Raw genomic sequence first — 26,191 nt, forward strand, 5'->3', positions numbered from 1 at the left:
TTGCTCTGTCTATTTTCGCAAATTTGTTGGGAAAGAGCAAATATTTAGCGTAAGTATGGAAAACCTAGACCTCTTGGTTTTAAAATAATATCAAGAAAAAAAAAATCATCAACAAGAAATAGGTTTATTCATATCAGCATAAGAATTCTCGTATAAAACAAAGGCTCTGTTGAACGTGACCAGCGTCTTGATATGTCCGTTATATCTGAGAGGTGTCAGTCGAAGACGAAGGTTCCTGCGGTCACAGTACCTATAAAGATACGTATTCATAAACTTCCTGCTCTTTCTTTTGTCATTATCAACCCAGTATTGTTGTTCTGTTTTTACTTTTGATGACAAATTCTATACACAAAAGTTTGGTATGGCAATGGGAAATCCTCTTTCGCCTGTTTTAAGTAATTTATATATGGAGTTTTTTGAAACAAGATTTTTACCTAACATTTTGCCTTATGGTGTTCTGTGGTTTAGATATGTTGATGATATTTTTTGCATATGGCCTCTAACCGAAAATGTAAATGCATTTCTCTTTAAACTGAGCAATTTGGTACCTTTCATTAATTTTACTTGTGAAGAAGAACGTGATGGTTGTCTTTCATTTTTGGATGTAAATGTTCACCTTACTCTAAATGGCTTCAAATACTCAGTGTATAGAAAACCTACAAACGTAAATTCATACATTCACTATTATTCTAACCATAGCAATCAAGTTAAGAAGGCTACTTTTTCTTCCATGTTTTTAAGAGCCTTACGTATCTGCAGCCCGGAATTTCTTCAGGAAGAGTTTGAAAATATTTTCAACATATCGGAAAAATTAAGATACCCTAAATATTTTATTGAATGTGCTTTACAAAAAGCACAAAAAACTTTTTATTCTATAACTCCGAGAATGGCTTTTAATAACGATAATGTGTTTGTTTTACCATATAATGACCTCTTACGGAAGGTTCCAAGTTTTTGCAAGAATTTTAATATTAATGTTGTTTTTAAATTTTCAAATACACTGAAAAACATACTAATAAGGAATTCTCCCAAAGTTTCTCAGGGCTGCATTTACGGGGTTCCTTGCATGAACTGCAAGTGTTTTTATCTCGGACAATGTGGGAAGTGACTTGACACCAGAATTAAACAACATAGATATAGTGTGAGAACAGGACATATGTCGAATGCTTTGTTTTTACACATTAATAATTTTAATCACATGATTCATTGGGAGGGGGCAAAAGTTGTTTTATATTGTAATAATATAACTCGTAGGAATATTATTGAATCTGCTTTTATCAAATATCGCAGTGACTTAATGAATGTAACCCAGGGTATGTACAAACTGGACCCCTTTGTTGTTAACGAGATTTGTAGGGTTGCTTCTTTTTAATCACCTGTTGAACTGTTCTGTACCTGCTGTACTGGTTTTAACCGGACTTTGAATACTTGTTTTTCAATTTTTTCAGTTTTTATGTTTACTTTGTTAGATGTCCTCTGTATTTTTAGCATTGTACCTCGAAAATGTGTTGAAACAACACGAAAGCGCTCTGTACTCCTTTTATTTTTTCTGTGGCCTTGGCTGAATATATTGTCACACGCTATTTAGTGACATATAAGCATATATATATATATAATATATATATATATATATATATATATATATATATATATATATATATACTCGTCTGCTACTATTTAAAAAGAACAAATAATCTAACGAAAATTCTGAACTTAAAACAAATAAACGGTATGTAGGCTATACATTAGGAATTCATCTAAAGACAATATTTTATTGAATTCTTATAAGTTATTGTTCTGTTTTATTGAAGCCATCGGAAAAAAGCTAATAAAAAAGCGAGAATAGTGACAGAGATCGGTTGAGACAAAGAGAGACAGAGACAGAGAGAAAGAGAGAGACCTGCCACGCATTATCACAACTCGTTTGCATTAAGCGCGCACGAATAGGTCCGTTTTGCAACGCACGAAGAATTCGTGATGTTCCCAGGCAGAGGAAAGCCGGGGGGAGGGGAGATGTTCCTCGGCAGAGGAAAGCCGGGGGGGAGGGGAGATGCCGGGGTTTTAGAGGCGAATCCTGGGAGGGATAGAGAGGCCCTGAGTCCGGCCATAATGGAAAGCATCCTCGTCACTCCCTCGTGGGTTTTCCCCAACCCGGATCTCACCTGGTCTTCTTCCTTTGAAAAGTCGTAGAATTTATGATTTTATACAGAAGTGCTCAGGGAGGAAGTGTTCACTCCCTGGAATCTCCGCCTCTGCTTGCACGAACTAACTGTCGCTTCTGTGGTGGCCAGTCAAAGTCTGGATGAGTCTGTGGGTGCTAATCGTTGTTATCTTACAGTTCTCAGTTTGGTTTCTTACTTCTACTTGATTCTTTCGAAACAAAATCCACTTCCCATCCTATTTTTCGAAGATATATATATATATATATATATATATATATATATATATATATATATATACACATTATAATAATAATAATAATAATAATCTTAACCTATCAATACGCACGAAAATGGTTCTTGAAACACCAAGGAGATAGATACAGGCTATCTGAAGACGATTAACAGTGACACACACTGGCCACATGCTCGTAGAGGCAATAACTCTACTGAGGATGGGAAGTTTACGAAAATATAAAACGCATACGGTATAATCCTTTGTCAATTGCATAATGGGCAACATTGAAGCTTTTTGAGTCGAAAAATTTTCAAAAATGCTTGCAAACTCAAATGGTAGATTGAAATTAAATCACCACCATTGCACGGTTGATGTGGATCTACTATAGTACCCTACTATAGTACTATAGTACTTGCAAATCGGCTAAAAAATAAGCAAGTAAAAAATGCGCCGAACTTTCTTCGGCGCAATCGAGTTTTCTGTACAACGTATAATGCTGTATGAAACTCTCATCCGCGGCCGATGAAATTTTTAGCCATGGCCCATTGGTGGCCTGTGTTGTTGGCACCAATAGCAGGGCCAGACGCACGATCATGGCTAAATTGAACTTTAAATTAAATATAAACTGCTGAGGCTAGAAGGCTTCAATTTGGCATGTTTGATGATTGGAGGGTTGATGATCAACGCACCAATTTGCAGCCCTCTAGCCTCAGTAGTTTTTCAGATCTGAGGGCGGACAGAGAAAAGTTCGGACGGAGAGACAGATCACCATCTCATTAGTTTTCTTTTACAGAAAACTACAAAGGGAAATGCTGACATAATGTTTCCCTTTCCTTTTCCATGTGCAAATGTTTTAAAAAGGGAAATATTACCTTTCGAAAGTGAGTTTTCTGTCTCCGCTCTCAGATCTTTGTTGCAGAAGACGTTGTCTCAATGGTGAGGAATTTTCTTTTCTTTTTTTTTTTTTGAGGCTCTTGCATCTATTTAATCGATCGTCTGTTGGTTGACGACTCTCTACGAGTGCTTCGAAAAAAAATGACTGTTTACATTGGTTTCTGTAAGGAATCTCATACAAACTCATTACCATCTCTTATATAATAATAATAATAATAATAATAATAATAATAATAATAATAATAATAATAATAATAATAAGGGGGAAAAGTAAAGTGCTTGGTCATCGTCTGAAAATGACCTCTACAGCATAACTCTTGAATAAGGAAAAATGAAAAACTTGCTTACTAATTCGAAATCAATATTCGGGTGTTTACATTGAAGCTAATGTTTACAATGATGATAAGCATTAGCTTCAATGTAAACACCCGAATATTGGTTTCGAATTAGTAAGCAAGTTTTTCATTTGTCTTTATTCAAGAGTTATGCTGTAGAGGTCATTTTCAGACGATGACCAAGCACTTTACTTTTCCCCCTTATTATTATTATTATTATTATTATTATTATTTTATTATTATTATTATTATTATTATTATTATTATTATTTCCTTATTTTCTTCTCTTGTCCATTTCTTCCTTTTTTCTTCTGTAGCTCCAATCTCAGGCTGTTGATTACTGTCGTTGTTGTGGTGATCAGTTGCTGGATGACGACCTCCAAGTACCTGACCGTCTTCCCCTTCAATTGGGTTGAATACCTGGTTGCCGGACGAAGCTCCTCTGTTGCCAGAGGTTCCATTTACGTCGTTATCGTTTATTCCTTCATTTCTTTCCATCATTGCTGAGTTTTTGCTATTTAACCCATAGCTGGACCCTACCCCATCAGGGATAGGTACTCATTTACAGCTGAGTAGACTGAGGAAATTATGGTAAAGATCCTTTCCCAAGGAATCAACGCCGAGGAGAGCGGTCACCCATCCAACGACTGACCAGCCCCAATGTTGCTTAACTTGACTTAAGTCCATTGACGACCTAACCCACTCCTCCACGGCGCCACATTATTATTATTATTATTATTATTATTATTATTATTATTATTATTATTATTATTATTATTATTTATTATTATTATATAAGAGATGGTAATGAGTTTGTATGAGATTCCTTATACAAACCAGTGTAAACCGTTATTTTTTTTCGAAACACTTGTAGAGAGTCGTTAACCAATAGACAATCGTTAAGTAGATGCAAGAGCCTCAAAAAAAAAAAAAAAAAAAAAAAAAAAAACAGATTCCTCAGCTCTGAGACAACGTCTTCTGCAACAAAGATCTGAGAGCGAAGACAGGTACTCACTTTCGAAAGGTAATATTTCCCTATTTAAAACATTTGCACTTAGTAAAGGAAAGGGAAACATTAAGCCAGCCTTTTCCTTTGTAGTTTTTTCTGTAAATAAAAACTAATGAGATGGTGATTTGTCTGTCCGTCCGCACTTTTCTGTGCCCGCCCTCAGATCTGAAAAACTACTGAGGCTAGAGGGCTGCAAATTGGTGCGTTGATCATCCACCCTCCAATCATCAAACATACCAAATTGCAGCCCTCTATCCTTAGTAGTTTTTATTTCATTTAAAGTTAAAGTTAAATTTAGCTGTGATGGGCACTCAATACTACTCCGAATTCCCCTGTTCCTCAATTTTTAATATATTCAGTTTGTTTCTCACTTTTTTTTTAATGTAGCATTCTGCTGAAATCTGCTTTACAATTGAAAAATCATTTCTTGTCCAGATCCAAATGTATATGCCTGCATATTTTAGTAAGTATTATTATTATTTCAGTGGATGAAACCTATTCATATGGAACAAGCACACAGGAACCAATGACTTGAAAGTCAAGCCTCCAGAGAATGTTGGTTTCAACCTCCTACCGCAGAACCCACACTGCAGCAGTAACTGATCATGATACAGAGCCCTGGGGAGACGCGAACCTGCGACATCTGAGTGGCATGTCAAGACACTCACCGTCATACAAGCGGACCAGGTAGTAACGCGTCATACTTTAGCCGAAAATTCGAAAATAGTAATTCCGCCGACAGCATCGTAGTAGAAACAAAAATTTCGCGATAACGTGTTGTAAGCTTACATTCTCACTCATCAGTATGTAACACTGAACAGATAAAGGCAAAATTGCGCCAGACAGGACCCAGCGCAGCCGAAGGAGTCATCCAAGGCCAGTAGGCTCCAACACGTTCTCCTAATTCAGAAACGTAACGTAAATACGTTTCCTTTCGGAAATTGAAGTAATATCTGGCAGTGGGGTAAAGCTCCAGTGATGACTGAATGATGGAGGGAGCCAGAATTTCGGTCGCGGATCGGGATATAAACCCAAAATGGTCTTCATTCAGATTCCCCAATTATTTGTTTTCATAGAGAATTGCTAACACTTTGTCGGTGGTTTCTCATTATGAAGAATGATAGATTATGATCAGTTCTCCTTTAGGAAGATGATGCCGCCACTGCACCTCAAGCTCTTTCTGGTTTGGCTCTCACTAGATCTGTTCCGTTAACAATTTCCCTTTACTTTTATTGGTGGATGCATTACATTACCGTTTGTTCTTTAAGTGATCGTTCGTCTTTTATTGTTCCTTTGCAGGAAGGATTTTCCATTAGATTCTCCTTGAACTGCAGAGGCCTTTTAAATGAACTGCATCCTTCTTGGCCTCTGATCGTGAAATGTCATGAGATGTTTGTTTAGATATATTTTCACACTTTTCTGTTCAAAGCACAGTTGTCATTCAAAACGCGCTCTGATGAGCCTTATCTTTCAGTTGATTATGTCGCAACGAAAATATTGTAAACTGTGTTTCAGACGAAAGACAATGTTGTATACTTATGTTATGTGTCAATGTTTACACAAAAATTGCTCATAAATATCGAATCTCGCATAAAAATATCGTAATCTGTATAACATCAAACACACACTCGTAATATATATGTGTAAATACACACACACACACACACACACATATATATATGTATATATATATATATATATATATATATATATATATATATATATATATATATATATTTACTCACTCCTGGATATGAAGACCAATTGCATCCGGTTGCAAAGCATTGTCTTTGAGATGGAATCAGGTTACGTTGTGTTGCAGTTACCTAAAGGTCACCAACACGGAGGTGCTCGACTTGTAAACTTCTCTCGCTAGGGTGCAATGCTGCTGCCTTGTGGGAGAGCTGTTCAAAGGCTTAGGGGCTTCCCTCCAAAGAAAGGAGGGACCTGATAGCCTATGACAACTGGGGTATTCCATAGAACTTTCCTAAGCCAGTACACTGCAGGTCTCAGTGTGATGTTGTTTTGTACTGCAGGAACAATCAAGCTGTAAGTAAATCAAGAACAGTCATGTTCAGTGGAGCCATTCATTCCTATTCAAGTGCATTCAGTTATAATTGGGTGATAGTGTTATAACCGACATGCCACCCTTCACTTCATCCACACCTATTTTCACTACAGTCAGCTAATTTCTATGCAGATAATTCTCAACTTAGATAAACGGTTGATACAGTTTGATTCGATACAACCAGCCCAGGTCGCTTTGTCCTCTGCGGGATTTTTACTTCGTTCGATCCCCTCACTAAACCCAAAACGTTTAGTATTGCCTAAAAAACAGTGGCACCTTGACTAGTGGTGTAGCACCCAGCTCATTTTGCTAGGTCCTTGGATCACTTCCGGCTTCCATTCCACCCCCACTGTCAATGAGGTGCTATCAACATCTAGTCGAGTCAAGAAAAAGTGTTCGGTTAAGAACAAACTGCAGTGTCCTACCTTTCTGTCCCACCAATACGAGTGTGGAAATAGTCCTCCATTTGTGTGTTTGTATTAATATATTTATATATATATAATATATATATATATATATATATATATATATATATATATATATATATAATTTTAAGGAAGACCTTTGAGCAAATGCCCAGGCCAAGAGGCCTAAAGGGTAGGGATAGACCAGAAGAGGTTGTTTCAAGAAGAGGATAACAGCCATTCATCGATAGTGACCCTTTCAGGACATGCCCCTCCCTTAGTCAAAAGAGGACAGCCAGAGGGCGGTGCCAGGAAGTAAGATCAAAATATAAGGATCAACCCAGAGAGAGGAAGGAAGACGGAGAAAAACCCCCCAGAGGCAGAAGAGAAGAAGGGGAGAGCAGCAGCAAGCAGGGAGTGTTGAACTTAAAGTGTGGAGTTGCGACCCGAGCAAGCAACTGAGTGACATTTGCAGCCCTCAAGTGACTTTACCGACTTAAAGAAGTTCCATAAGTGCCCATAGAAGGACAGAACTCTAACTTTTTAGTGGAAGAACATCATAGACATTTTAAGAAGAAATAAATGTAAGGGAACATAGATTTCATTTTATCCCAAGATTTTAAGGACACTTAAGAATGTGAAGGACAGCATAAAAATCGTCATACGAAGTTGAAAGCAGGAATACCTCATCATCAACTTGTTTCGGTAAAGAATAAAACCAGTTAAGCTACCGAACGACTGCTTCCGACAACATACTATGTACATGGCCACCGTCGAAGAAAAGACCTTCTGAGATCATCAAAAACCTGAGAATTATGGGCGGTACAATGACGACATAGTCGTCACAATATAAAACCCAGACGATGCCAGAAAACTAGCAAATGCTCTGGAAAGAAACTCGGTGCTCAACTTTACCACAGAGCACAGCCAGCAGAGGACTTTGCCGCTTCTTGACGCCCTGGTGGAAAAAGCAACGAACGCTGGCCGTTGCCTGAACGCACGAGGAGAATGCCCGGATGCATAAAAAAAAATCTGTCGTGAGCGCGTATGTCAATAGACCCTTCATACATAGTACATCGTAGAGAGACTTACATAACGAACTTGTTCAAATTCGTCAGTTGCAGACAAATCATGGTTATGCAGATCAAATGATTGAAACAGCAATAAAAAAGAGAAAATGGGTGAATTTTACCAAACCAACCCGACGACGAAAAAGGAGGTGAGTGATTATTTACCCTCGTCTATATTATGGGTCTGCATACAAGGTGGATTGTTACACAGTACGTGGGATAGTAAACCGAGGCGTAACCCCAAAAGCCCCTTACCACAAAATTAGCATCAGAATATATAGTAAGCCTAACTTTGTAGCAGCCCTAATGATGAAGAACAGCACCACTCTGGGAAGCCCGAAGGAGATGTGCACGAACGTAATTAACAAATTCATTTGTCCAGAGATGTGTCAATCTCATAGCCATAACTACATTGGGCACACTACAACGACCTTCGGAGACGTCTCCTGGCCCGTAGAAATCAAGGGGCCGTTCATCAACATTGTATAGATGTTCACGACAGGATAGAAGGCACCCAGGTCGTGCACAGAGAGCATAACTACAGTCGCTTCTTAATAGCCGAAGCGGTAAGCATCGATATCCAGAAACCAATCCTGCAAATTCAACAAGAGTCGGATCATATACTGTATTGTTATTTGTATTTCTGTATTTGCAACCAACATGTAACTTTTTACTAAATTTTAAACACAGTACTTACTTAAGGAAACACACTTGAATATTTTTTAACCACACGTTCAAGTTTCATTTTTGTTGTCACTTATGTTATATATATATATATATATATATATATATATATATATATATATATATATATATATATATATGTGTGTGTGTGTGTGTGTGTGTGTGTGTGTGTGTGTGTGTGTATGTATATATATATATATATATATATATATATATATATATATATATATTATATATATATATATATATATATATATATATATATATATATATATATATATATATATATATATATATATATAAGTACTTAGTAGGCGAAAGGTAGTGATTTATTTGTTCACGGAAACATGCTAATTTTTAGTCACTTTTAGACGAATTCCAGAAGACTCTCCAACTTGGTGTTAGAGATTTTTTTTTTCTCGGGTCATTATCTGATAGCAAACCACAACAGGAAGTCCAGCGGTTAAATCAGGGATCTTTTGGCAAATTCCTCTTCCGTTGAAGGCTCAGGATAAGTCCTGCTTTGTCACCGCAAGCACAAGCACGCAAGCAGGCAGACACACGTATGTGTGTGTGTGTGTGTGTGAGTATTGAACAATAACTGAATAACATATTTATAAATCCTGAAATGCAGATTCTAATATTTATTTTGTAAGTGAAATGACAGAAGTGATAAAAAATAACAAATTTGAAATCGTGTTTGCTTTCTGACCGACTGAAACGGAGTTGAATATTAAGATTTAACCTCAGTAGCTTTAGTCAGTGGCTTCATGGAAAAGAATGAAAACAACTTATTTTACGAGGCTTTGAAGTGAAATACTGCAAAGTAATCCATGAGATGTAACCTAATTTAAAGCTGAAGCAATTCCACTATTTTGCGAATATATTTGATCAAGCCTTCCGTCAGATCGGAAACCTACAGCATTGTGCAGGTTGAACTATCCAGATATACCGAGAAGAAACTTCTAATTATTCCTATTATCAATTTTACCGTCACTTCGTATTCGCCCATCTACGCCCTCTGCCCAGGATTTCTTTCAATTGCTTTTATTGAAAATAGGACTGAATATACTATATGGAAAGAATTTTACTTTTAACGTCTTTTTAGGCTTGGACTTCACCCATTTGTTTAAACATTCAAGTGAAAGGATTATTTCATTTTACTTTATTTTTAGTAGACACTCATATAGAGGCCGACCAGGCGGATAGCTGAATGCATGTAGATATCCTGGTGTAAATTTTGCTTCTGCTACTACTACTTCTACTGCTAGTACTACTACTACTACTACTACTACTACTACTACCACTATTAATAATAATTTAATAATAATAATAATAATAATAATAATGGTCACAGATAAGATACAGGAGTGCCTAATACTAACATGAAGCGATATATTTGATATATAGAATTCACTCCACCAAAAAATATATGGTCAAAACGGAATATGTGTGAAAGAAGAAGACATCAATTAGATGGCGTTAAACTACTGATGATGCAAAGAAAACGGAGAATCAGATCGTCATTTTTTCGGTGTATTTGGTCCCACCGACATAAAATGACAAGAGGCGCGGACTGCAATACATTTATTTATCTCGTTAATGCTGGCAATGACTCGTCACTATCACTATTTCGAAACGCCTCCAAAGGAACTGTGGGCGTTTGTTTGATCACCTGGGAATTGTTGGAAATATGTTGGTCCTTGTTGTGGTTATCGAGCACAAACGAAAATTATAGGCAGATTTCATCAGAATGACATCACAAAACACCACGAAACTCGAAGTAGTGAGGTGAAGAAGATAGAGACATATTACATACGAGCTTTTTCGCGCGCGGAACCTGACACTGCTGTCCCTCCTCCCCACCTGGGCCGCACAAACAGGTTTGCATGAGATGGGTGGATGTCTTCCCTATCCCCTCGTTCCCCTACCTACCCCGCCTCCACCTGGGTTGGACAAACCGGTTTGCAAGGGGTGGTTGGCTGTGCCATGTCTCCCCAACTGTTACCCGGGGGAGGGCAAAGGAGATGGACTGGGATTTTATTATTATAAATTTCTTTTACTATTAAATCCTGCTTCTATTTAACTTCTCTTCAACTTTTTCTTGTTTTCCAAACATTATGGACTTGAAATGATTAGCATTAGAATATGTGAGACTGTAAACACAGCACAATCAGAACAAAAAACCAGCCTTAATTATCAGCCTAGGCACGAGGAGGTGTCGCCGCAGTGAATTCCAGAGGACTCCTAACTCTGTCTGTCTATCTATACTAAGATCGGGAAACCTAGACCAGCAATGTACCTACTGTAAGACTTCGACTGCTGCGCAATCATAACAGTTGATCTATTATTATTTGTGACATTTGGTGACTGCCGATTGGAGCAAATACGATTTGTATGATCAACCATCATCGGCTAAGAGGCACATGAAAATTGCCTCATTAATCTGCTGAAATAAACGTTGATCAGGAGTAAACCTATGTCACTGAAATAGGCATTTTTGTCCAGTTCAGTTCAACAATACATGGACGCTTTAATTTTGGAATCAATGTAATAAAATAAAGCCAATAGGTTAAATGAGAGAGAGAGAGAGAGAGAGAGAGAGAGAGAGAGAGAGAGAGAGAGAGACAATTTGTCTTTTAAGACCGAAGATCGGTTTAGGCTCAAGTTCTTTGCGTTGAGATATTTGAACTCGCAGAAATGTCGACTGATTGGCAACTCAGGCTGAATGACCAGCAGTCCAAAAGAAGATTCTCCTTCCTCCAGATCACAGCTTGATGGTCCATGACATCATCGAAATCCGCCGACATTATTCACACTTTTGTGACATCATTGTTAATATTCACGGCATTCAGCAATGGAAGAGGAATGCAGTAACTTTAGTTGCTTGACAGCAGCATATTTGTTTTTTAATTCAGTAATTAACATTGTGAAAGCATAATCAGTTTACTTGGTCATTACTGAATGACTTCCTTGTAGCGAGTTGGAGCGTGCGTGTGTGCGTGTCTGTATGTACGTGTCTGTGTATATGTGTGTGTGTGTGTGTGTGTGTGTGTGAGAGAGAGAGAGAGAGAGAGAGAGAGAGAGAGAGAGAAGGGTGGATGGGTTATTTAAGGTGTACTCCAGCGTTAAGTCTTAAGGAAAGAGAGTGCAAAGAAGAATTTTTTAAAAGGTTACGCTATGGGATGAGTATTGCTTGCCGACGCCCTCTCACTTATAGAACAGGGCCTAGAATTATATATATATATATATATATATATAATATATATATATATATATATATATATATATATATATATATATAAAAAGAGAGAGAGAGAGAGAGCGCGCTTTGGCATCGTAAGAAAGAGGGAAGCGAGGTTGACCCTGATGAATTTATGAATGGTACTAATAATTTCGTGCTGTGAGGAGAAAATGGTAACTGAAGGGAAGTCCGGGGATCCTGAGGTTCCTCAGGGTAGGAGTCAAGCCCCAGGGTGACCCACGCGCAGTTTGGGAGCGCATAATAATGAATGTGTTTTTGTCGGCGTCAAGTCACGTTTGAAGAAAATCTGTTGCGGAGAGAGGAGTCGGGTTATCGAAGGGAATGCAGCGTTAGTCACTTGTTATGAAATGTAGTATACCTTAGGAGTAGGTTTTGAATGCAACCTTATATAATCGTCTCAGAACCATTTCATTTAGCAGATATTGCCTAAGATATCGTATGCAAAACTTTTCTTGGCTAGAATCAATCTTTGAAAGTTATATAGTAACCAATATGTGTATGAAGATAATCAAGAAATAAAATTATAGTGTGGACATGAACCATCTCTGCTTACCGACATTTTCGTCTGAAAATTGCTTAGGGCTTTTTCAAGTTTGCCATTCGCGTGGCTTTATTGCAATTTATATATACGTAGTTACCCTGCATTGTCCTGTTCTCTGGTATGGAAACATATTTCGCGGTATATCGATTTCAGAACACATTCTTACTCTGTCTATGGTTTCTTTGAGGACCTTCGCATCCCGATTCGGCTCTGATGGTTACCTAAGACGCCGTTATCCAGGAATCCCGGGGGCTCAGAGGGTTGCCAGCGGGACATTTGATGAGAGGCATTACGTGAATTTGGAAGCGTGAGTGAGCGGCGTAGGTGGGAGTTTCCTGCTACGTGAGTGAGAGAAAAAGGTGGGTTTCCCAGCTACGGGAGTGAGGGAAAAGGTGGGGCTGAAGAGGATGTGAGGAAGTGATCCAGCAGCTATGAAAGAGCGAAAAAGGAGGGTAATTGAGGTGGAGGGAAGGAGGGAGAGAAGGAGGTTAGGTTCACCAGAGGAAGGGGTATAAATGTCTAGGCTAAACCACTGTGTATCCAGTACTCCCTTCGAGGCCACATCCTGAACTCGTCTGGAACACATAAACAGGTGCTCGGTGAGTGATCCCTCTTCTTAGCGGTAATCGTATAGTCATTTGCCTACATAGTGACCTGGTGTTACTTAATCGAAGGTCAACAGCTTACACAAGGGCTGAGGACCAGTACCACGGATAGGTCTAACCATGAAATTTGTTTTTGCCCGTACGTGTCCATTTCTTTCTGTGCCGTCTTTATCTCAGTTAGCAGTTGTAAAAATGAGTTTGAATAATCTCCAAGTTCAACAAATCGATCTAACGTTTACAACCTGTTTCCTTTGTTCATGTCTTCCACCAAAGATGACAGCGCTTATTACTTGATATTGATGTCAGATTTGTAATTCCGCCGTTTTGTTGTATCAGTCGTTCATAACGTCACTTCTTGCAATCTTGTTAATGCTAAGTACTCATTAAGGATTTTCTTAGCATCACAAGAACTCATCATAAACATATAAAATATATATAGTATTCCTGCCCTCTTTCTTTCACACGCTCCTAAAATCGCTTGGAAACAGAAAAGGCCTCATGCTGCAGTGAACGAACCCACGGCTACACCGGTTCCTTTTCCAAGGGCACCCTGGAACCGGGCTGCGTTAAAGCCAGAACCCTCAGAGGTGAAGGTCAACTTTTATCGCGAAGACGGAAATCCGAGTGTCCCCAACCGCCCACAGATATTACTTGCAGGAATGACGCGTGATATGGCTGCGCTCGTCTTTTCACAAGACAGCGTTATGTAACGATGGTGATCATCAGATGTTTCCGTGAAACACAGAAGGAAAGATTATATATTTTTTTATCGATGCGATGGGGAGACTGAAAATTCACGAAAGCTGGTTCGAGATATTTGCTATCCATGGGACACTGAGGCCTGCTTAATTAAACTTCATTGCATGTCTATTATGAGAGAGAGAGAGAGAGAGAGAGAGAGAGAGAGAGAGAGAGAGAGAGAGGTCTATCTTTATTTTATATTATATCTGAATTTTGTATTCCAGAGAGAGTGAGAGAGAGAGCGCTATCTCTATCTTTACATTATATCTGAATTTTGTATTCCAGAGAGAGAGAGAGAGAGAGAGAGAGAGAGAGAGAGAGAGAGAGAGAGAGAGAGAGAGGACCATTTTTATTTTTATATTATCCCTGAATTTTGTTTTCCTGAGAGAGAGAGAGAGAGAGAGAGAGACCTATCTTTATTTTTATATTATATCTGATTTTTGTATTTCAGAGAGAAGAGAGAGAGAGAGAGAGAGAGAGAGAGAGAGAGAGAGAGGACTATTCTATTTGTATATCATATCTGAATTTTGTATTCCCAGAGAGAGAGAGAGAGAGAGAGAGAGAGAGAGAGAGAGAGAGACAGAGACAGAGACAGAGAGAGCTATCTTTATTTTTATATTATATCTGATTTTTGTATTCCAGAGAGAGAGAGAGAGAGAGAGAGAAATAAGCTACAACGAGTATCCCATCATGCTGCACAATAACATGAAGGTTACGTTATGAGCGATTGTGCAATCCGCACTGAGTTCAGTGCGCCAGTATTATACGATTTCTATTAAAACGCAATTATGGATGTAGAACACTTAAGAAAGAAATTAAAACTCAAGGGCACACACACACGCCTCCGCTAATTTTAAATCCCTGGGAGCACATGTGTCTTTCGTTCAGTCCAAACAAATTCAGAGACGACGTAACATCCGTCAAACTGTCTTTGGAGAAATGATAAAAATGATAATGATTAAATTTGGTCACCAAAATTTATGGTAATGGTATATAATACATAGAATATACTGGTCACTTTTCATCGGATACGCTCTTAACTTTAACATTTTTTGTGTAACTTGTCACTACAAAGGCTTGAATGTTTTATATCTTAAGCCCGGAGCATTTGAATCACTTGTTGACTTTCACGAGAGCCACGTTTGGCAAAGTATTCGTAAAACAGACATATCACTTTGGGATAATCATGCTAACAGACAGACAAACAAATTAAACCAGGCTTAACCACTCTTGCGGAAGATCGTGTAATTATGCGAACTTTTGTTTGCCTCATCATACTTAATATCACTCTCTCTCTCTCTGCTCCTCTTCATGGTGCAATGGCGGCACTTTGGGCTCACGACCAGTTACCAAGGCTGAGGGAAGGAATAACACGGTATGGTTTCATTTAATTCAAAATCTAGCGTGCACTGGTGACTTAATCTGTAAAGTAAGCAACTGGTTGTTATTCGTCTATTGTAGGTTGTAACAGGGAATAGGGAGAAATATATGGAGCACAGAGGGTTGTCTCGACGGGGTATTCTTTACTGGTAAGCATGGTCTAGACTCTAGACTCTAGATCGTGCTCGTAAGGCAATATGCAAGACTCATGGAGACGGACAACTAATTAGTACTATAAATTCCGATCCGCTCAAGATTAACGAGGTCTTATATTATTAATCTGACTAAATTATTTATTCTGAGCTGCTTATACAAGACTTTGCGTTGCATAATTCATGTCCAGAAATCTCGAGGTATATCTCGAATTACCTCAATCCATTGCATATGGAGATGAACACAGCACTGAGAAAGTTTGCGTGATCAGATTGAGTAGTGTAGATAGCAAATGGAAATGTGCGTGGACAACTGTAATCACAGACTAACTTAAATGAAGCTGTGGCTGAGGCAGGATAAAATGTCACAAGAACGTGGGTGTGAGTTTTCCTCTGTGGGCCAAGAGCGTGGGTTGCCGTGTGAACCTGAGGGTGTAACCTTATTTGTATCTTACATAAATGGAAGGTATTGGTCAGAGGTAGTTCCTCACTGGACGAGTGAGTTCCGTACTCGACTATCAGTCTGTTAGCCCGAGTTCGCTTCCCGCAGCCGCTCAGACAGTGTGGAATCAGGAAGTTATTTCTGGTGATTAGAAAATCAACCCTTTAAACAAGGTCCGGCAAATATACTAATTGGAAAACAAATATCTAAATGTCGTCGCGTGCAACCGCTCCCCTCACCCATCCCAACACACTCACATACATATATATAAATATACATACATACATATATATATATATATATATATAACACAAGAAGAGATTTGGAGAAGTTTAAGGGTACGAGGAATACCTTAAGAACCTATATGTAAATCTTGTCAGGGATATGTATACAAATTGTCAGCAACGGTTCGATGCGAAGCGGGAGAGTGCGTGGGACTCAGTGTACAGGTAGGCCTTCACCAAGGGTCAGCCTTAAGCCCATTCATATTCACTCTGTTGCTAGATGTACTCACAGAAGATCTGAGACGTGAAATCCCCTGGACAATACTGTGTGCAGATGATGGATTTTTGTGTGCAACTGATGATGAAGAACTAAATATTAATGAAAGTGGAGGGATGGAGGAACTGTCTGGAGCAGAGGGTCTGAGAATAAATAGAATCAAGACGGTTGGAATGTGCTGTGAATTTGAGGAAGCAGAAAGAGGAAGAAAAGTAGATCTTGAGATTGATTTTCATAAGTTAGAAGAAGTAGAGCAGTTTAAATATCCGGGGTCTGTGATCCAAAATACAGGAGACCTAGATGAAGAATTGACCGGAAGGATACAGAGTAGAGTAGCTGGAGGAAATGTAGTGGGGTGCAGTGTGATCATAGGATGACAATAAAACTAAAGAGCAAGATCCAGCGCCAGGTTGTGAGGAGACCTGCAATGTTGTACTGATGGGATTAAAATATATATATATAATATATATATATATATATATATATATAACATATATATATATATATATGTATAAATAAATATATATACATACAGGATTTAAAATATATATATTATATAATATATAGATATATTATGTATATAATATATTATATATACATACATATATATACATATATATAATAGTATCTATAATTATCGATATCTATATATAATATATATATATAATATATATGATATGAAACCTGTTGAGAAATCGACGGGACTGGTGTGCCAACGAAGAGAAAAATCGGTAACACTGTCAAAACCCGTTTTTTACCATTGCTTTGTAGAAACGATAGGTTATTAGTAATGTTGCCGTTACAGACTTATGACCTTCGTTTGTCGTTTTGCATTCTTGCAGCGGCATCATTTGTGGGGGGCTGGGGGAGCACTTGCCCTATCAAGACAGTGATAGCAGCACACCCCCCCCCCAACAAGACTTGGTTTGTCACCCCCCGACCCACCCCCCAGCCTTTGAATAATAACAATAACAATAAAAACAGTAAAATTCACTCCAAAGTGAATCTTATATGGTTTCAAAATTATCCAAAATGCGCACAATTTTTCAAAATTTCTGGGCGGGGGGAGCCCGAACCCGGCTTACAGTACTCCACCCACCCATACTATAAGTTCTAGACCTTTATCCCCACCTCCCTCAGAAAAGTCTGGAATGACCACTGCATTCTTGGCCTATGTGGAGGAATGCAGAGAGGTCGGCCAAGAACCACAGAAAGTCAAATAATGTACGTTTATGAAATCAAACGATGGAATTATCAAAATTGGACTTTTGGGCTACTGTCGAACATGTAAGGTGGCTAAGACTATCCCTTTCTAGTAGGTCCATTTCCTTTGGCTTCTTTATGCTAATATATTAATATATATTATATATCTAATAATATATAATATATATAAAATTAATATTATTATAATATTATATATATTAATATATACATATATCAGCAAAAGCCACAGGGAAAATTTTTAAAAAAAGAAAAGACAGAGGGCCAAATACTTTCTGCATTTAACACATCTTCGGGTGCCCCGAAGATGTGTCGAATACACGAAAGTACTTGGCACTCTGTCTTTTCTTTTTTAAAAATTTTCCCTGTGGCTTTTGCTGGTAAACAAAATCGCGTGCTTACTTTTATGATTTTATAGTATATATATATATATATATATATATATATATATATATATATATATATATATATGTAACAAATGTACTTCCTACCTCGTCGGGTTAAATTCAAATCGTCGGATTTCAGCCTATCTTTTAGTCTTCTTCAAGTATTTCGTGATTATTGCGGAAGTGCTAAACCGGCCCGAGAATCAGTGTTGGATGGCTATTGAGCAAATGAACATATTCCGTTGGCACCAGAAACGACATCGATTTACACCGAATATCCTTCATAGACAGTTTCCCAACAATCCAGAGTTTACGGGTAAGTAGGCGTTGTCACCTATGAGTTTGCACGGCATCGAGTTCGTCACCTGTAACACACACACTAATAAAAAAGAAAGGAAAAAAACTGGGATTATGATTGTCCGGTTTAAAATTTCCCGCGCTCGGGTAGAACGACCAAAGCGCAAATGTACAGCTGTCTTAACTATAGGAGCAAGTACAGTCCTTTCCCAATACCCCAGGTTCATTTGACGCAAATTCCATAATAATACGCATTTTCTTGTGTCTAGACGATAAGATTATCATGAAGCTAAAGAAAGAGACGAAACAAAGCACCGAGTTTTTTTTTAGATATGTGTTTCCAATTCCAAGTAACTTGGACGCCCAAACCGCTGTTATAAGTGAGGGAACCATAGTTAACTTTCTAACCAAATATTGAGAAACAGTATTAAGAGGGGAGACGGCAATGGAAGTCTCTAATGGCCATCTCAGAGGCACTGAACTGAACTAAATAACGGGATCCATAATCCATATATAGATGCGCTCGTAAAATGCAAATTGATTGACGAGAAAAGACCCATAATCCAACTTAAAATATATTAAATTCTTTCAACCTGCGTACATAATATTATGCATATTTTGCTTACGTAAAGATTAACGAACGGATGTCTATGCAGGTAGATATGGTTCGTATCTTAATGACTAAAGATTTACGTTGAAAACAACGGTTCTTACTTCTTTATACTTTCAGGAATGTTTTCTGAGGCGCTGCTTCTGCTGACGGCGACGGCGATAGCATCAGTGTCAGCTGGGGACACGAGGATAGTGAACAATCCGGGCGGCTTGGCTCACGGAAAGGGTTATGGATCGACCTCATCTTTCACATCTAGCTCAGGGTGAGTGAAATTCTTCTTCCTGAGTAGAGGGTAGCGAAATATGTTTTATCTACATCCTTTGAAGAAAACGAACAAAAGAAGAAAAGAGGAACTAGTGGAACATTGAAATAGAAGTAAAAAGAAATGAAACTGCATCAGGGAGGGCCTAGTTGGCGCCTGGATATTTTTGGGGGCCCAAACAATATTGCACAAAACTAATGTACCAATTCTGTAATTAGTAAAATATACTATTCTTGAATACATTTATCATTGCGAATGAAAGAAAATAATGATATTAGTAAGTAGGAAACCTGTAGTTTGGCGTTTTTTAAACGTTCTGGTTTATTAAAAATCGCTTTCGGCGGCGTCAGACATGATTGCCAGGGCGAGGACATCGCTTTTGACCACCAAAGGGTTCAAGTTTTGCTACAAAGGGGATCAACGGTGGGGGCTGGGCGGGGGGGGGCGGGGGGTGGGGGGGGGGGGGGGGGGGGAGGGGGTGGGGGGGGGGGGGGGAGTCAATAGCGACTCACTGGACTGCATAGCTTTTCATACAAAGAAATTAAGTCAGGGAGGTCGGATACGCTTTTGAAAGATGTTCTATGAGCAAGAGCCCGTGCTGGCATAAAACCAGCTTCATAAAAAATCACCAGGTCAGACACGAGTAAAATAAAAATAAAAATAAAATTGTACTAATTTAACATAAATCTACCTCTAGGGATGGCATACCGTTGGAAATAGATACACCAAGGTATAAGATGTTATGTAAGTGGCAGAATGATGAAACAAGACAAATATGAAAGGGCTATTGGAAAAGTTTTGCAGAAACAGAACAAATATTCAACTTGAATAAATCACTGAACCACAAAAGGTGTTTGAAATGAGTATACAATGACCTACGGACAGTGCATCAGACTCGAACCTTTCAGTGACACTGTGAGAGACAGGGGTATAGCTAAAGAGGATTAAAAACAAATAAAGAAAGATGCACTTATGCAAGTACCAGATGCAAGTGGACTAAATTTAGCCGACACTTCTCAGACACTTGACACAATGCACCTTGATCATGAAGAAATGTAGGCGACCTTGGCAAAGATAATAACCCATAGATCGAGAGAAAAAAAGAAAAACCGGTTTGCGTCAAAACAGCGACCACTCCTATACGACATTACCAGCAGTAAAAGACCTCAGGCCTATGGCCTTGAGTTCCGTATCGAACAACACTTTTTATGTGGATAATAAGAATATGAACACGACGCATGACATTATAATTTGATTTCACCCCACAAAGAATGTGGCTGGATAGCCTTTCCATTCTGCATTACTGTATAGATGAAGATTATAGAAGAAGAACTTTTTGATACAGCTTTACGTGGTGTTAAAAGACTTAAGAAAAGTATTTTATATGTCGCAAGATAGCATAAACATCAATTATTGTGAATTACTGAATTCATAGAGATATAGTATCGAGAACAAAACTTAAGGTACCACACTACGTTGAAACAGCAGTAAGAGATTAAATCTCTGTGACCAATGGCGGCGTCAGGGAACATACGTACAGCGGTGCAACTATATTTCACTTACTGAAATGTAAATGGCAGACTGGAGTATTCATTTAAATATTGTTTTCAGATATCAACTTACACTTAACAAGCAAAACACATATTATTACCATTCAAATTAAGATATAAAATGTAATAGATAGAAGATTTCGAAGAAATAAATTCTTTGACCCTAGCAAAGAAAATGCACACCTCCAATCTCATTTGAAACTTGACAGAGCAAAAAATAATCCAATTCGTGATAGGTTACATCACCAATAGCATTATGATAAAGAATAAATGGAAGGATTTAGCACTGCCTAGATTAATGTGTTCTGTGAAAAAGACGAAACAGAATACACTAAAACTGACAATGAAATAGCCAAGTAGGTATGGCATATGAAAGCTTCATGTTGTATATAATTCCTGTTCTAGTAGGGGCGGCATCCAAAATAGCAACAGAAATTAAAAATAAACTCATATTTAGAACATACATTCGACGAAATGGAGATGGTTCTCTGTAGGAGATCATTCTAGTTATTCAGAAACAAAAATTTAAGGCTTAACTTATGAGTGGAACACAAGCATGAACAAGTGAATTGAGCGAAACTCAAATTCATACATTACTTATAGGAGGTACGAAGGGGTCTAGGACAATTACCCCCGAGGACAATTACCCCCTAGGACAACTACCCACTAGGACAACAACACACCCCCCCCCCCCCCTTAATGGTTAACAATGGTTAACAGACTAGAATTACTTAAGGTGACGTTACTCTCATTGTATAAAAAAACATTTTTCCTTAAACTGTCTTTGCTCTCTAAATTACTCTTAAGTACAATTAAATAGTTTCTGAAATTATTTATAACTGAAATTTTTCTTAAAAAAATTTTTTTTTTTTGGTGGGGGTTTTTTTTTTTCAAGAAGAATTTCTTTATTTATGTTCTTGGCATGTATTTCTTTTCTTGACATTTAGTGAAACAACCAAGATCCCCTAAGCAACATGGAATTTATCAGTTCTAGAGGAAAAGACAGACTAGTGCTTGATGGATATAAATATGTTAAGCCGAGAGACTTGGCAAATGGTGTTGTGTCTTTTGAGTGTGAAGAAAGAAGAAACAAAGCCAGTTGCAAAGCTAAGGTAAAAGTTCATATTCAACGAAGGGAAGTTACTGGTACTCTTCATAATCACACCCATGCGCCATCTAAAGCGAAAATTGAAGCTGCAAAAACTATCCAAAGAGTCAATATGCGAGCCATCCTTTACGGAAGAAACAGCGCAGCAAATACTTTCTGAGTCTTGTGGAACCATTGATGAAGAAACGGGAGCAAACCTACCACCAATTCATCATTTAAGACGTAATATCAGACGTCATCGACAACGTTTATCTCGCTCACGGCCATTGCCTGTAAATGCCCAAGAACTTGTTTTTACAGATGAGCATATCAATACACAAGATGGTCAAGATTTTCTGCTTTTCGACTCTGGGCACGTTGAGAAACGAATGTTGATCTTCGGAACACAGAAAACCTTGGATTAGCTACCTATGTCAAGCGTCACATTGGTCGCTAGATGGAACGTTCAAAACAGTACCTCGGATATTTTTACAATTATACACAATTCATGCTTTGATAAATAATCGTTCAGTTCCTTTAATATATGCTCTTTTACCAGATAAAAGCCAAACAACTTACTCAAACCTACTGGAGCAATTAAAACTACTGAAACATGATTTAGCCCCAAAGACTATCATGGTCGACTTTGAAAAGGGTCTGATTAATAGCTTACAACTGGCATTCCCACAATCCGAAATAAAGGGGTGTTTTTTTCACCTTTGCCAAAGCGTATATAGAAAAGTTCAATCTTATGGATTTCAGCAGCGATACCTAGAGGATAAAGAGTTTTCCATCGCAATGAAAATGATAACAGCTTTAGCTTTGGTACCGGCCTGTGCTGTCGAAAAATCATTCGAAACTCTGTGTAAATTCCTCCCCCCTGAAACATATCCATTGCAAGACTACTTTGAAGGCATGTACATAGAACGTACATGTCGAAGAGGAAGAAGGCGCGAACCATTGTTTGAAATAGAGTTGTGGAGTATGTACAACAGAACGGGAGATGAACTTTCTAGGACAAATAATGCAGTAGAAGGGTGGCACAGGAGTTTCTTAGCGAATGTTGGTTGTTGTCATCCAAATATTTGAAAGTTTTTAACATGCATTAAAAGAGAACATTCATTAAAACAAATCACATGGTTCGATCTTTTGCAGGTTTTCCTGGACAACCATCTCGAAAGAAATATTTAGATGCTGCAAACCGCATTATTTCAGTCTCTAAAACTTATGAAAATAGAGATGTGGAACAATATTTACGAAGTATTGCGTATAATCTGCATTTTTAAACTATTTCTTTTTACTTTTCGTTTTAATTTTTTATGACTTTTTCAACTTGTTGTTTTAATGTTTTTTATGATTTTTTCAACTTTCTTGTAAGAATTTTGTATGTAAATGTATTTGTATACATTAAAAATACTTTAAACTATTTTTCATCAGTTTCATTTCAATTATGCTTAACCATTTATAAAATGAGTTGTTCAGGGGGTAGTTGTCCTCGGGGGTAATTATCCTGATACGGGTACGAAGGGAACTTGACAGAAAAAACACAGGTGTGAAAATACAATAACTGGTAGCGGCAAACTGAACGTACGAGCACTTCATTATAGAAAGAGAATGAAAAGGGAAGATGGAAATTTGTCTGCATTCATTTTATAACAATCATACCTACATGGAATAGTTGTTTAGATTTTGGAAGTTATCGCGAGTACCACGGTCATCGATGCCGACCATGCTAAGAGCAATATGAAAGAGAGAAAAGGTCTTCACAGAATTATGCAACTATGGAAAGTAAAGCTGAAGTCTGCGCAGGCATAAGGCCACAATCAAATGAGAGCAAAACAGAGAGCCGTTACAAAGACATTGCCATACCTTTATCTCTCTAATGCTATTCATTCTTTTGGAGTAGAATGTTGGGTTTTCCTCCTGTTACGCGCTTTTCAAACCTCCTTCCTGTCAATTTCCTATTCAACGCTGAATGACCTCATAGGTCCCAGCACTTGCCCTTTGACCTAAATCCTATATGCTATTCTATTCAAGAATTTGGGGATCCAGTGTTCAGATTCCTTTTGGAGCTGACAAATTTAAACTCACCTTAGCTAGACACTGTTGAAATATTATAAGTCTCGTAAAAACCATCTTTTTCGTCTCTTCTAAACAGGTTCGCTGCTGGCGGATTCGTTACTGGTGGCAACATCATTTCGGGCACAGTAAGTTCTGGAGGAGGCCATCTAGGAGGAGGCCATCTAGGAGGTGGCCATCTAGGAGGAGGCCAACTAGGAGGAGGCCATCTAGGAGGTGGCCATCTAGGAGGAGGCCAACTAGGAGGAGGCCATCTAGGAGGAGGCCATCTTGGAGGGGGCCATCTTGTGGGAGGTGGAGGAGGGTATGGAAGTTTTGGAGGGGCCCTTCATGGACATGGGTCAAGTGGAGGTTTCGGCGGTCACGGCATATCTGGTGGTTTCGGCGGACATGGCTCCGGAGGATTCGCATCAGGAGGACACGGCGGCTTCTCTTCCGGAGGGTATGGATCCGGGCACAGCTCTGGAGGCTTCGTATCTGGAGGGCACGGTAGTGGTTTTGCTTCTGGAGGATATGGATCTGGAGTTCATGGGCACGGAACTGGAGGATTTGCCTCCGGGGGCCACGGAGGGTTTTCATCTGGTGGGTATGGCGGCGGAGGCGGAGGCGGAGGCGGTTGCAAGTACTGGTGCAAAGGGTATTCGGGACAATACCACTGCTGTCAGACGCCTCAGCAGTCTGCTCTCGGTGGGTGGTGAAGAAGCGGTAATCGAACTGCCGTCTCTGTCCTCCGTCTGCTCGTCCCATTCTGATCTGCCTTTCCCTGTCTCTCTGTTCATCTATTTGTCTGACTATCAGTTTCTCTGTATTTGCTAATAAGTTTTGGAACGTTTTGTTATTATTGTATTTGTTGTCATGGAAAAAATAAATGAAATACTGAAACTGCTGAGAGTTATTTGAGATTTGTTCTGTCCTTTCATTATTATAAAATTTCTTTTTGCTTGGCGTGCATGTGTTTGTATGCATGTGTGTGTGTGTACGTTTGTATGCAACTGAGAGAGAGTGAGATAAGGATGTTGTCTGCTTATTCTTGAGCACAGGTACTTAACTGAGTATTCTCCATCCGTTGCAAAACGTCTTCCCATGAAACGGGAAGTTAATCATCATAAAAAGAATTCTGTTGTCATGGCAAGCTGCAGATGTGAAGTAATCTGTGAAGATGCAATTAAAACTTTATAAGAAAATTCCTCATTTACAAGGAAAAGGGAATAAGGAAATGTGGAAACGACTGACAATATGAAAACGTATCATAATCAAGTATAGTCTATAGTCTTTACAATCTTGATGTTAGGGAACTGAAGTCGACCAAATTTCAAGCTTAATCAAACCAGCACTCGTCCTCATAGCATTCAAGTGAAAAAATCTCTCCTCTTTATCTCCTTTTGAGACCTTGAACAATCGAAATCTTGAAACTGATAACATCATTACACGACTACGCAGCACGACTGACCCCTGGGGGTTAACAAGGAAGGAACCGACCGTCACAAAACAGCCTTGGGCACTACCATGACTGAGATCTTGGGCCGAGGGAAAATAATCGAGGGTGTGACTTCAACGGCACAGCGCCGCTCTTACCTTATGCATCTCTATGAGAGGCGATTGATCATCGCTTCCCTACAACATTCATCTCAATTTCGATTGCACCTAAAATTACGGATAATAAAAAATAAAAAAAAACACGGCTAGACGGTCACGAACTGCGTTGTAACCACGTCCATATAGAGTACTCGACTTAACTCTGTTCCTCGAAGGAGGGGCTTTGTCAAGAGCTCGCTGTTGTGTCTCAACATTTTAGATACTTTGCCTTTGAAATTCACAGGTGAAAAACTTCGTTTATTTCAGTTTCTTAAGGTTTTAGTTTCTTTCGTGAAGGTTTGACGACTTGATTTAATTCTCTGCTCATTTTCGAAAAGCGCTCAGCCTGGAAACAATTCTGGGGTCAAGGGTCGACCGCATCCTAACGTTGCGTAAGGCCTTCTTCCCCACAAGGAAGAACACCGTCGAGTTTCATAATTATTCTGTTATGGAAAATGCGTTCATCACAGATTATAGCTGTGGGTTTCTAACCTACTGCTGCAAAGCAATTCCTTTTTTTTCTGTGAACTGATAATACTGGCTTGCAATGGTCAGAGGAAATTACCGAGTCATTAGAATCCCTCTGGGACATTTTGTACTATATATGACAGATTTTTCTCTCCAATGATATGT

General features: G+C 38.6%; 1 protein-coding gene across 3 annotated transcripts in view; it reads left to right on the forward strand.

Annotated features, from left to right (window-relative positions):
* The window catches only part of LOC135210960 (uncharacterized), a 41,356-nt gene extending 16,491 nt beyond the window's left edge, over window positions 1-24,865 (forward strand). The window contains exons 1-3 of one of the 3 annotated variants that reach the window (XM_064243941.1): window positions 12,933-13,026; window positions 19,123-19,267; window positions 24,063-24,865. In XM_064243941.1, the coding sequence (XP_064100011.1) occupies window positions 19,125-19,267; window positions 24,063-24,681 (762 nt within the window). In that variant the 5' untranslated portion in view covers window positions 12,933-13,026; window positions 19,123-19,124 and the 3' untranslated portion in view covers window positions 24,682-24,865. Of the gene's footprint in view, window positions 1-12,932; window positions 13,027-13,114; window positions 13,267-19,122; window positions 19,268-24,062 lie in introns of those variants that run through there. The other 2 variants (XM_064243940.1, XM_064243942.1) reach the window with 2 other exon arrangements.
* Window positions 24,866-26,191: the final 1,326 nt, after the last annotated feature.

The sequence above is a fragment of the Macrobrachium nipponense genome, chromosome 4 (assembly GCF_015104395.2).
Source record: "Macrobrachium nipponense isolate FS-2020 chromosome 4, ASM1510439v2, whole genome shotgun sequence".
NCBI classification, from domain to species: domain Eukaryota; kingdom Metazoa; phylum Arthropoda; class Malacostraca; order Decapoda; family Palaemonidae; genus Macrobrachium; species Macrobrachium nipponense.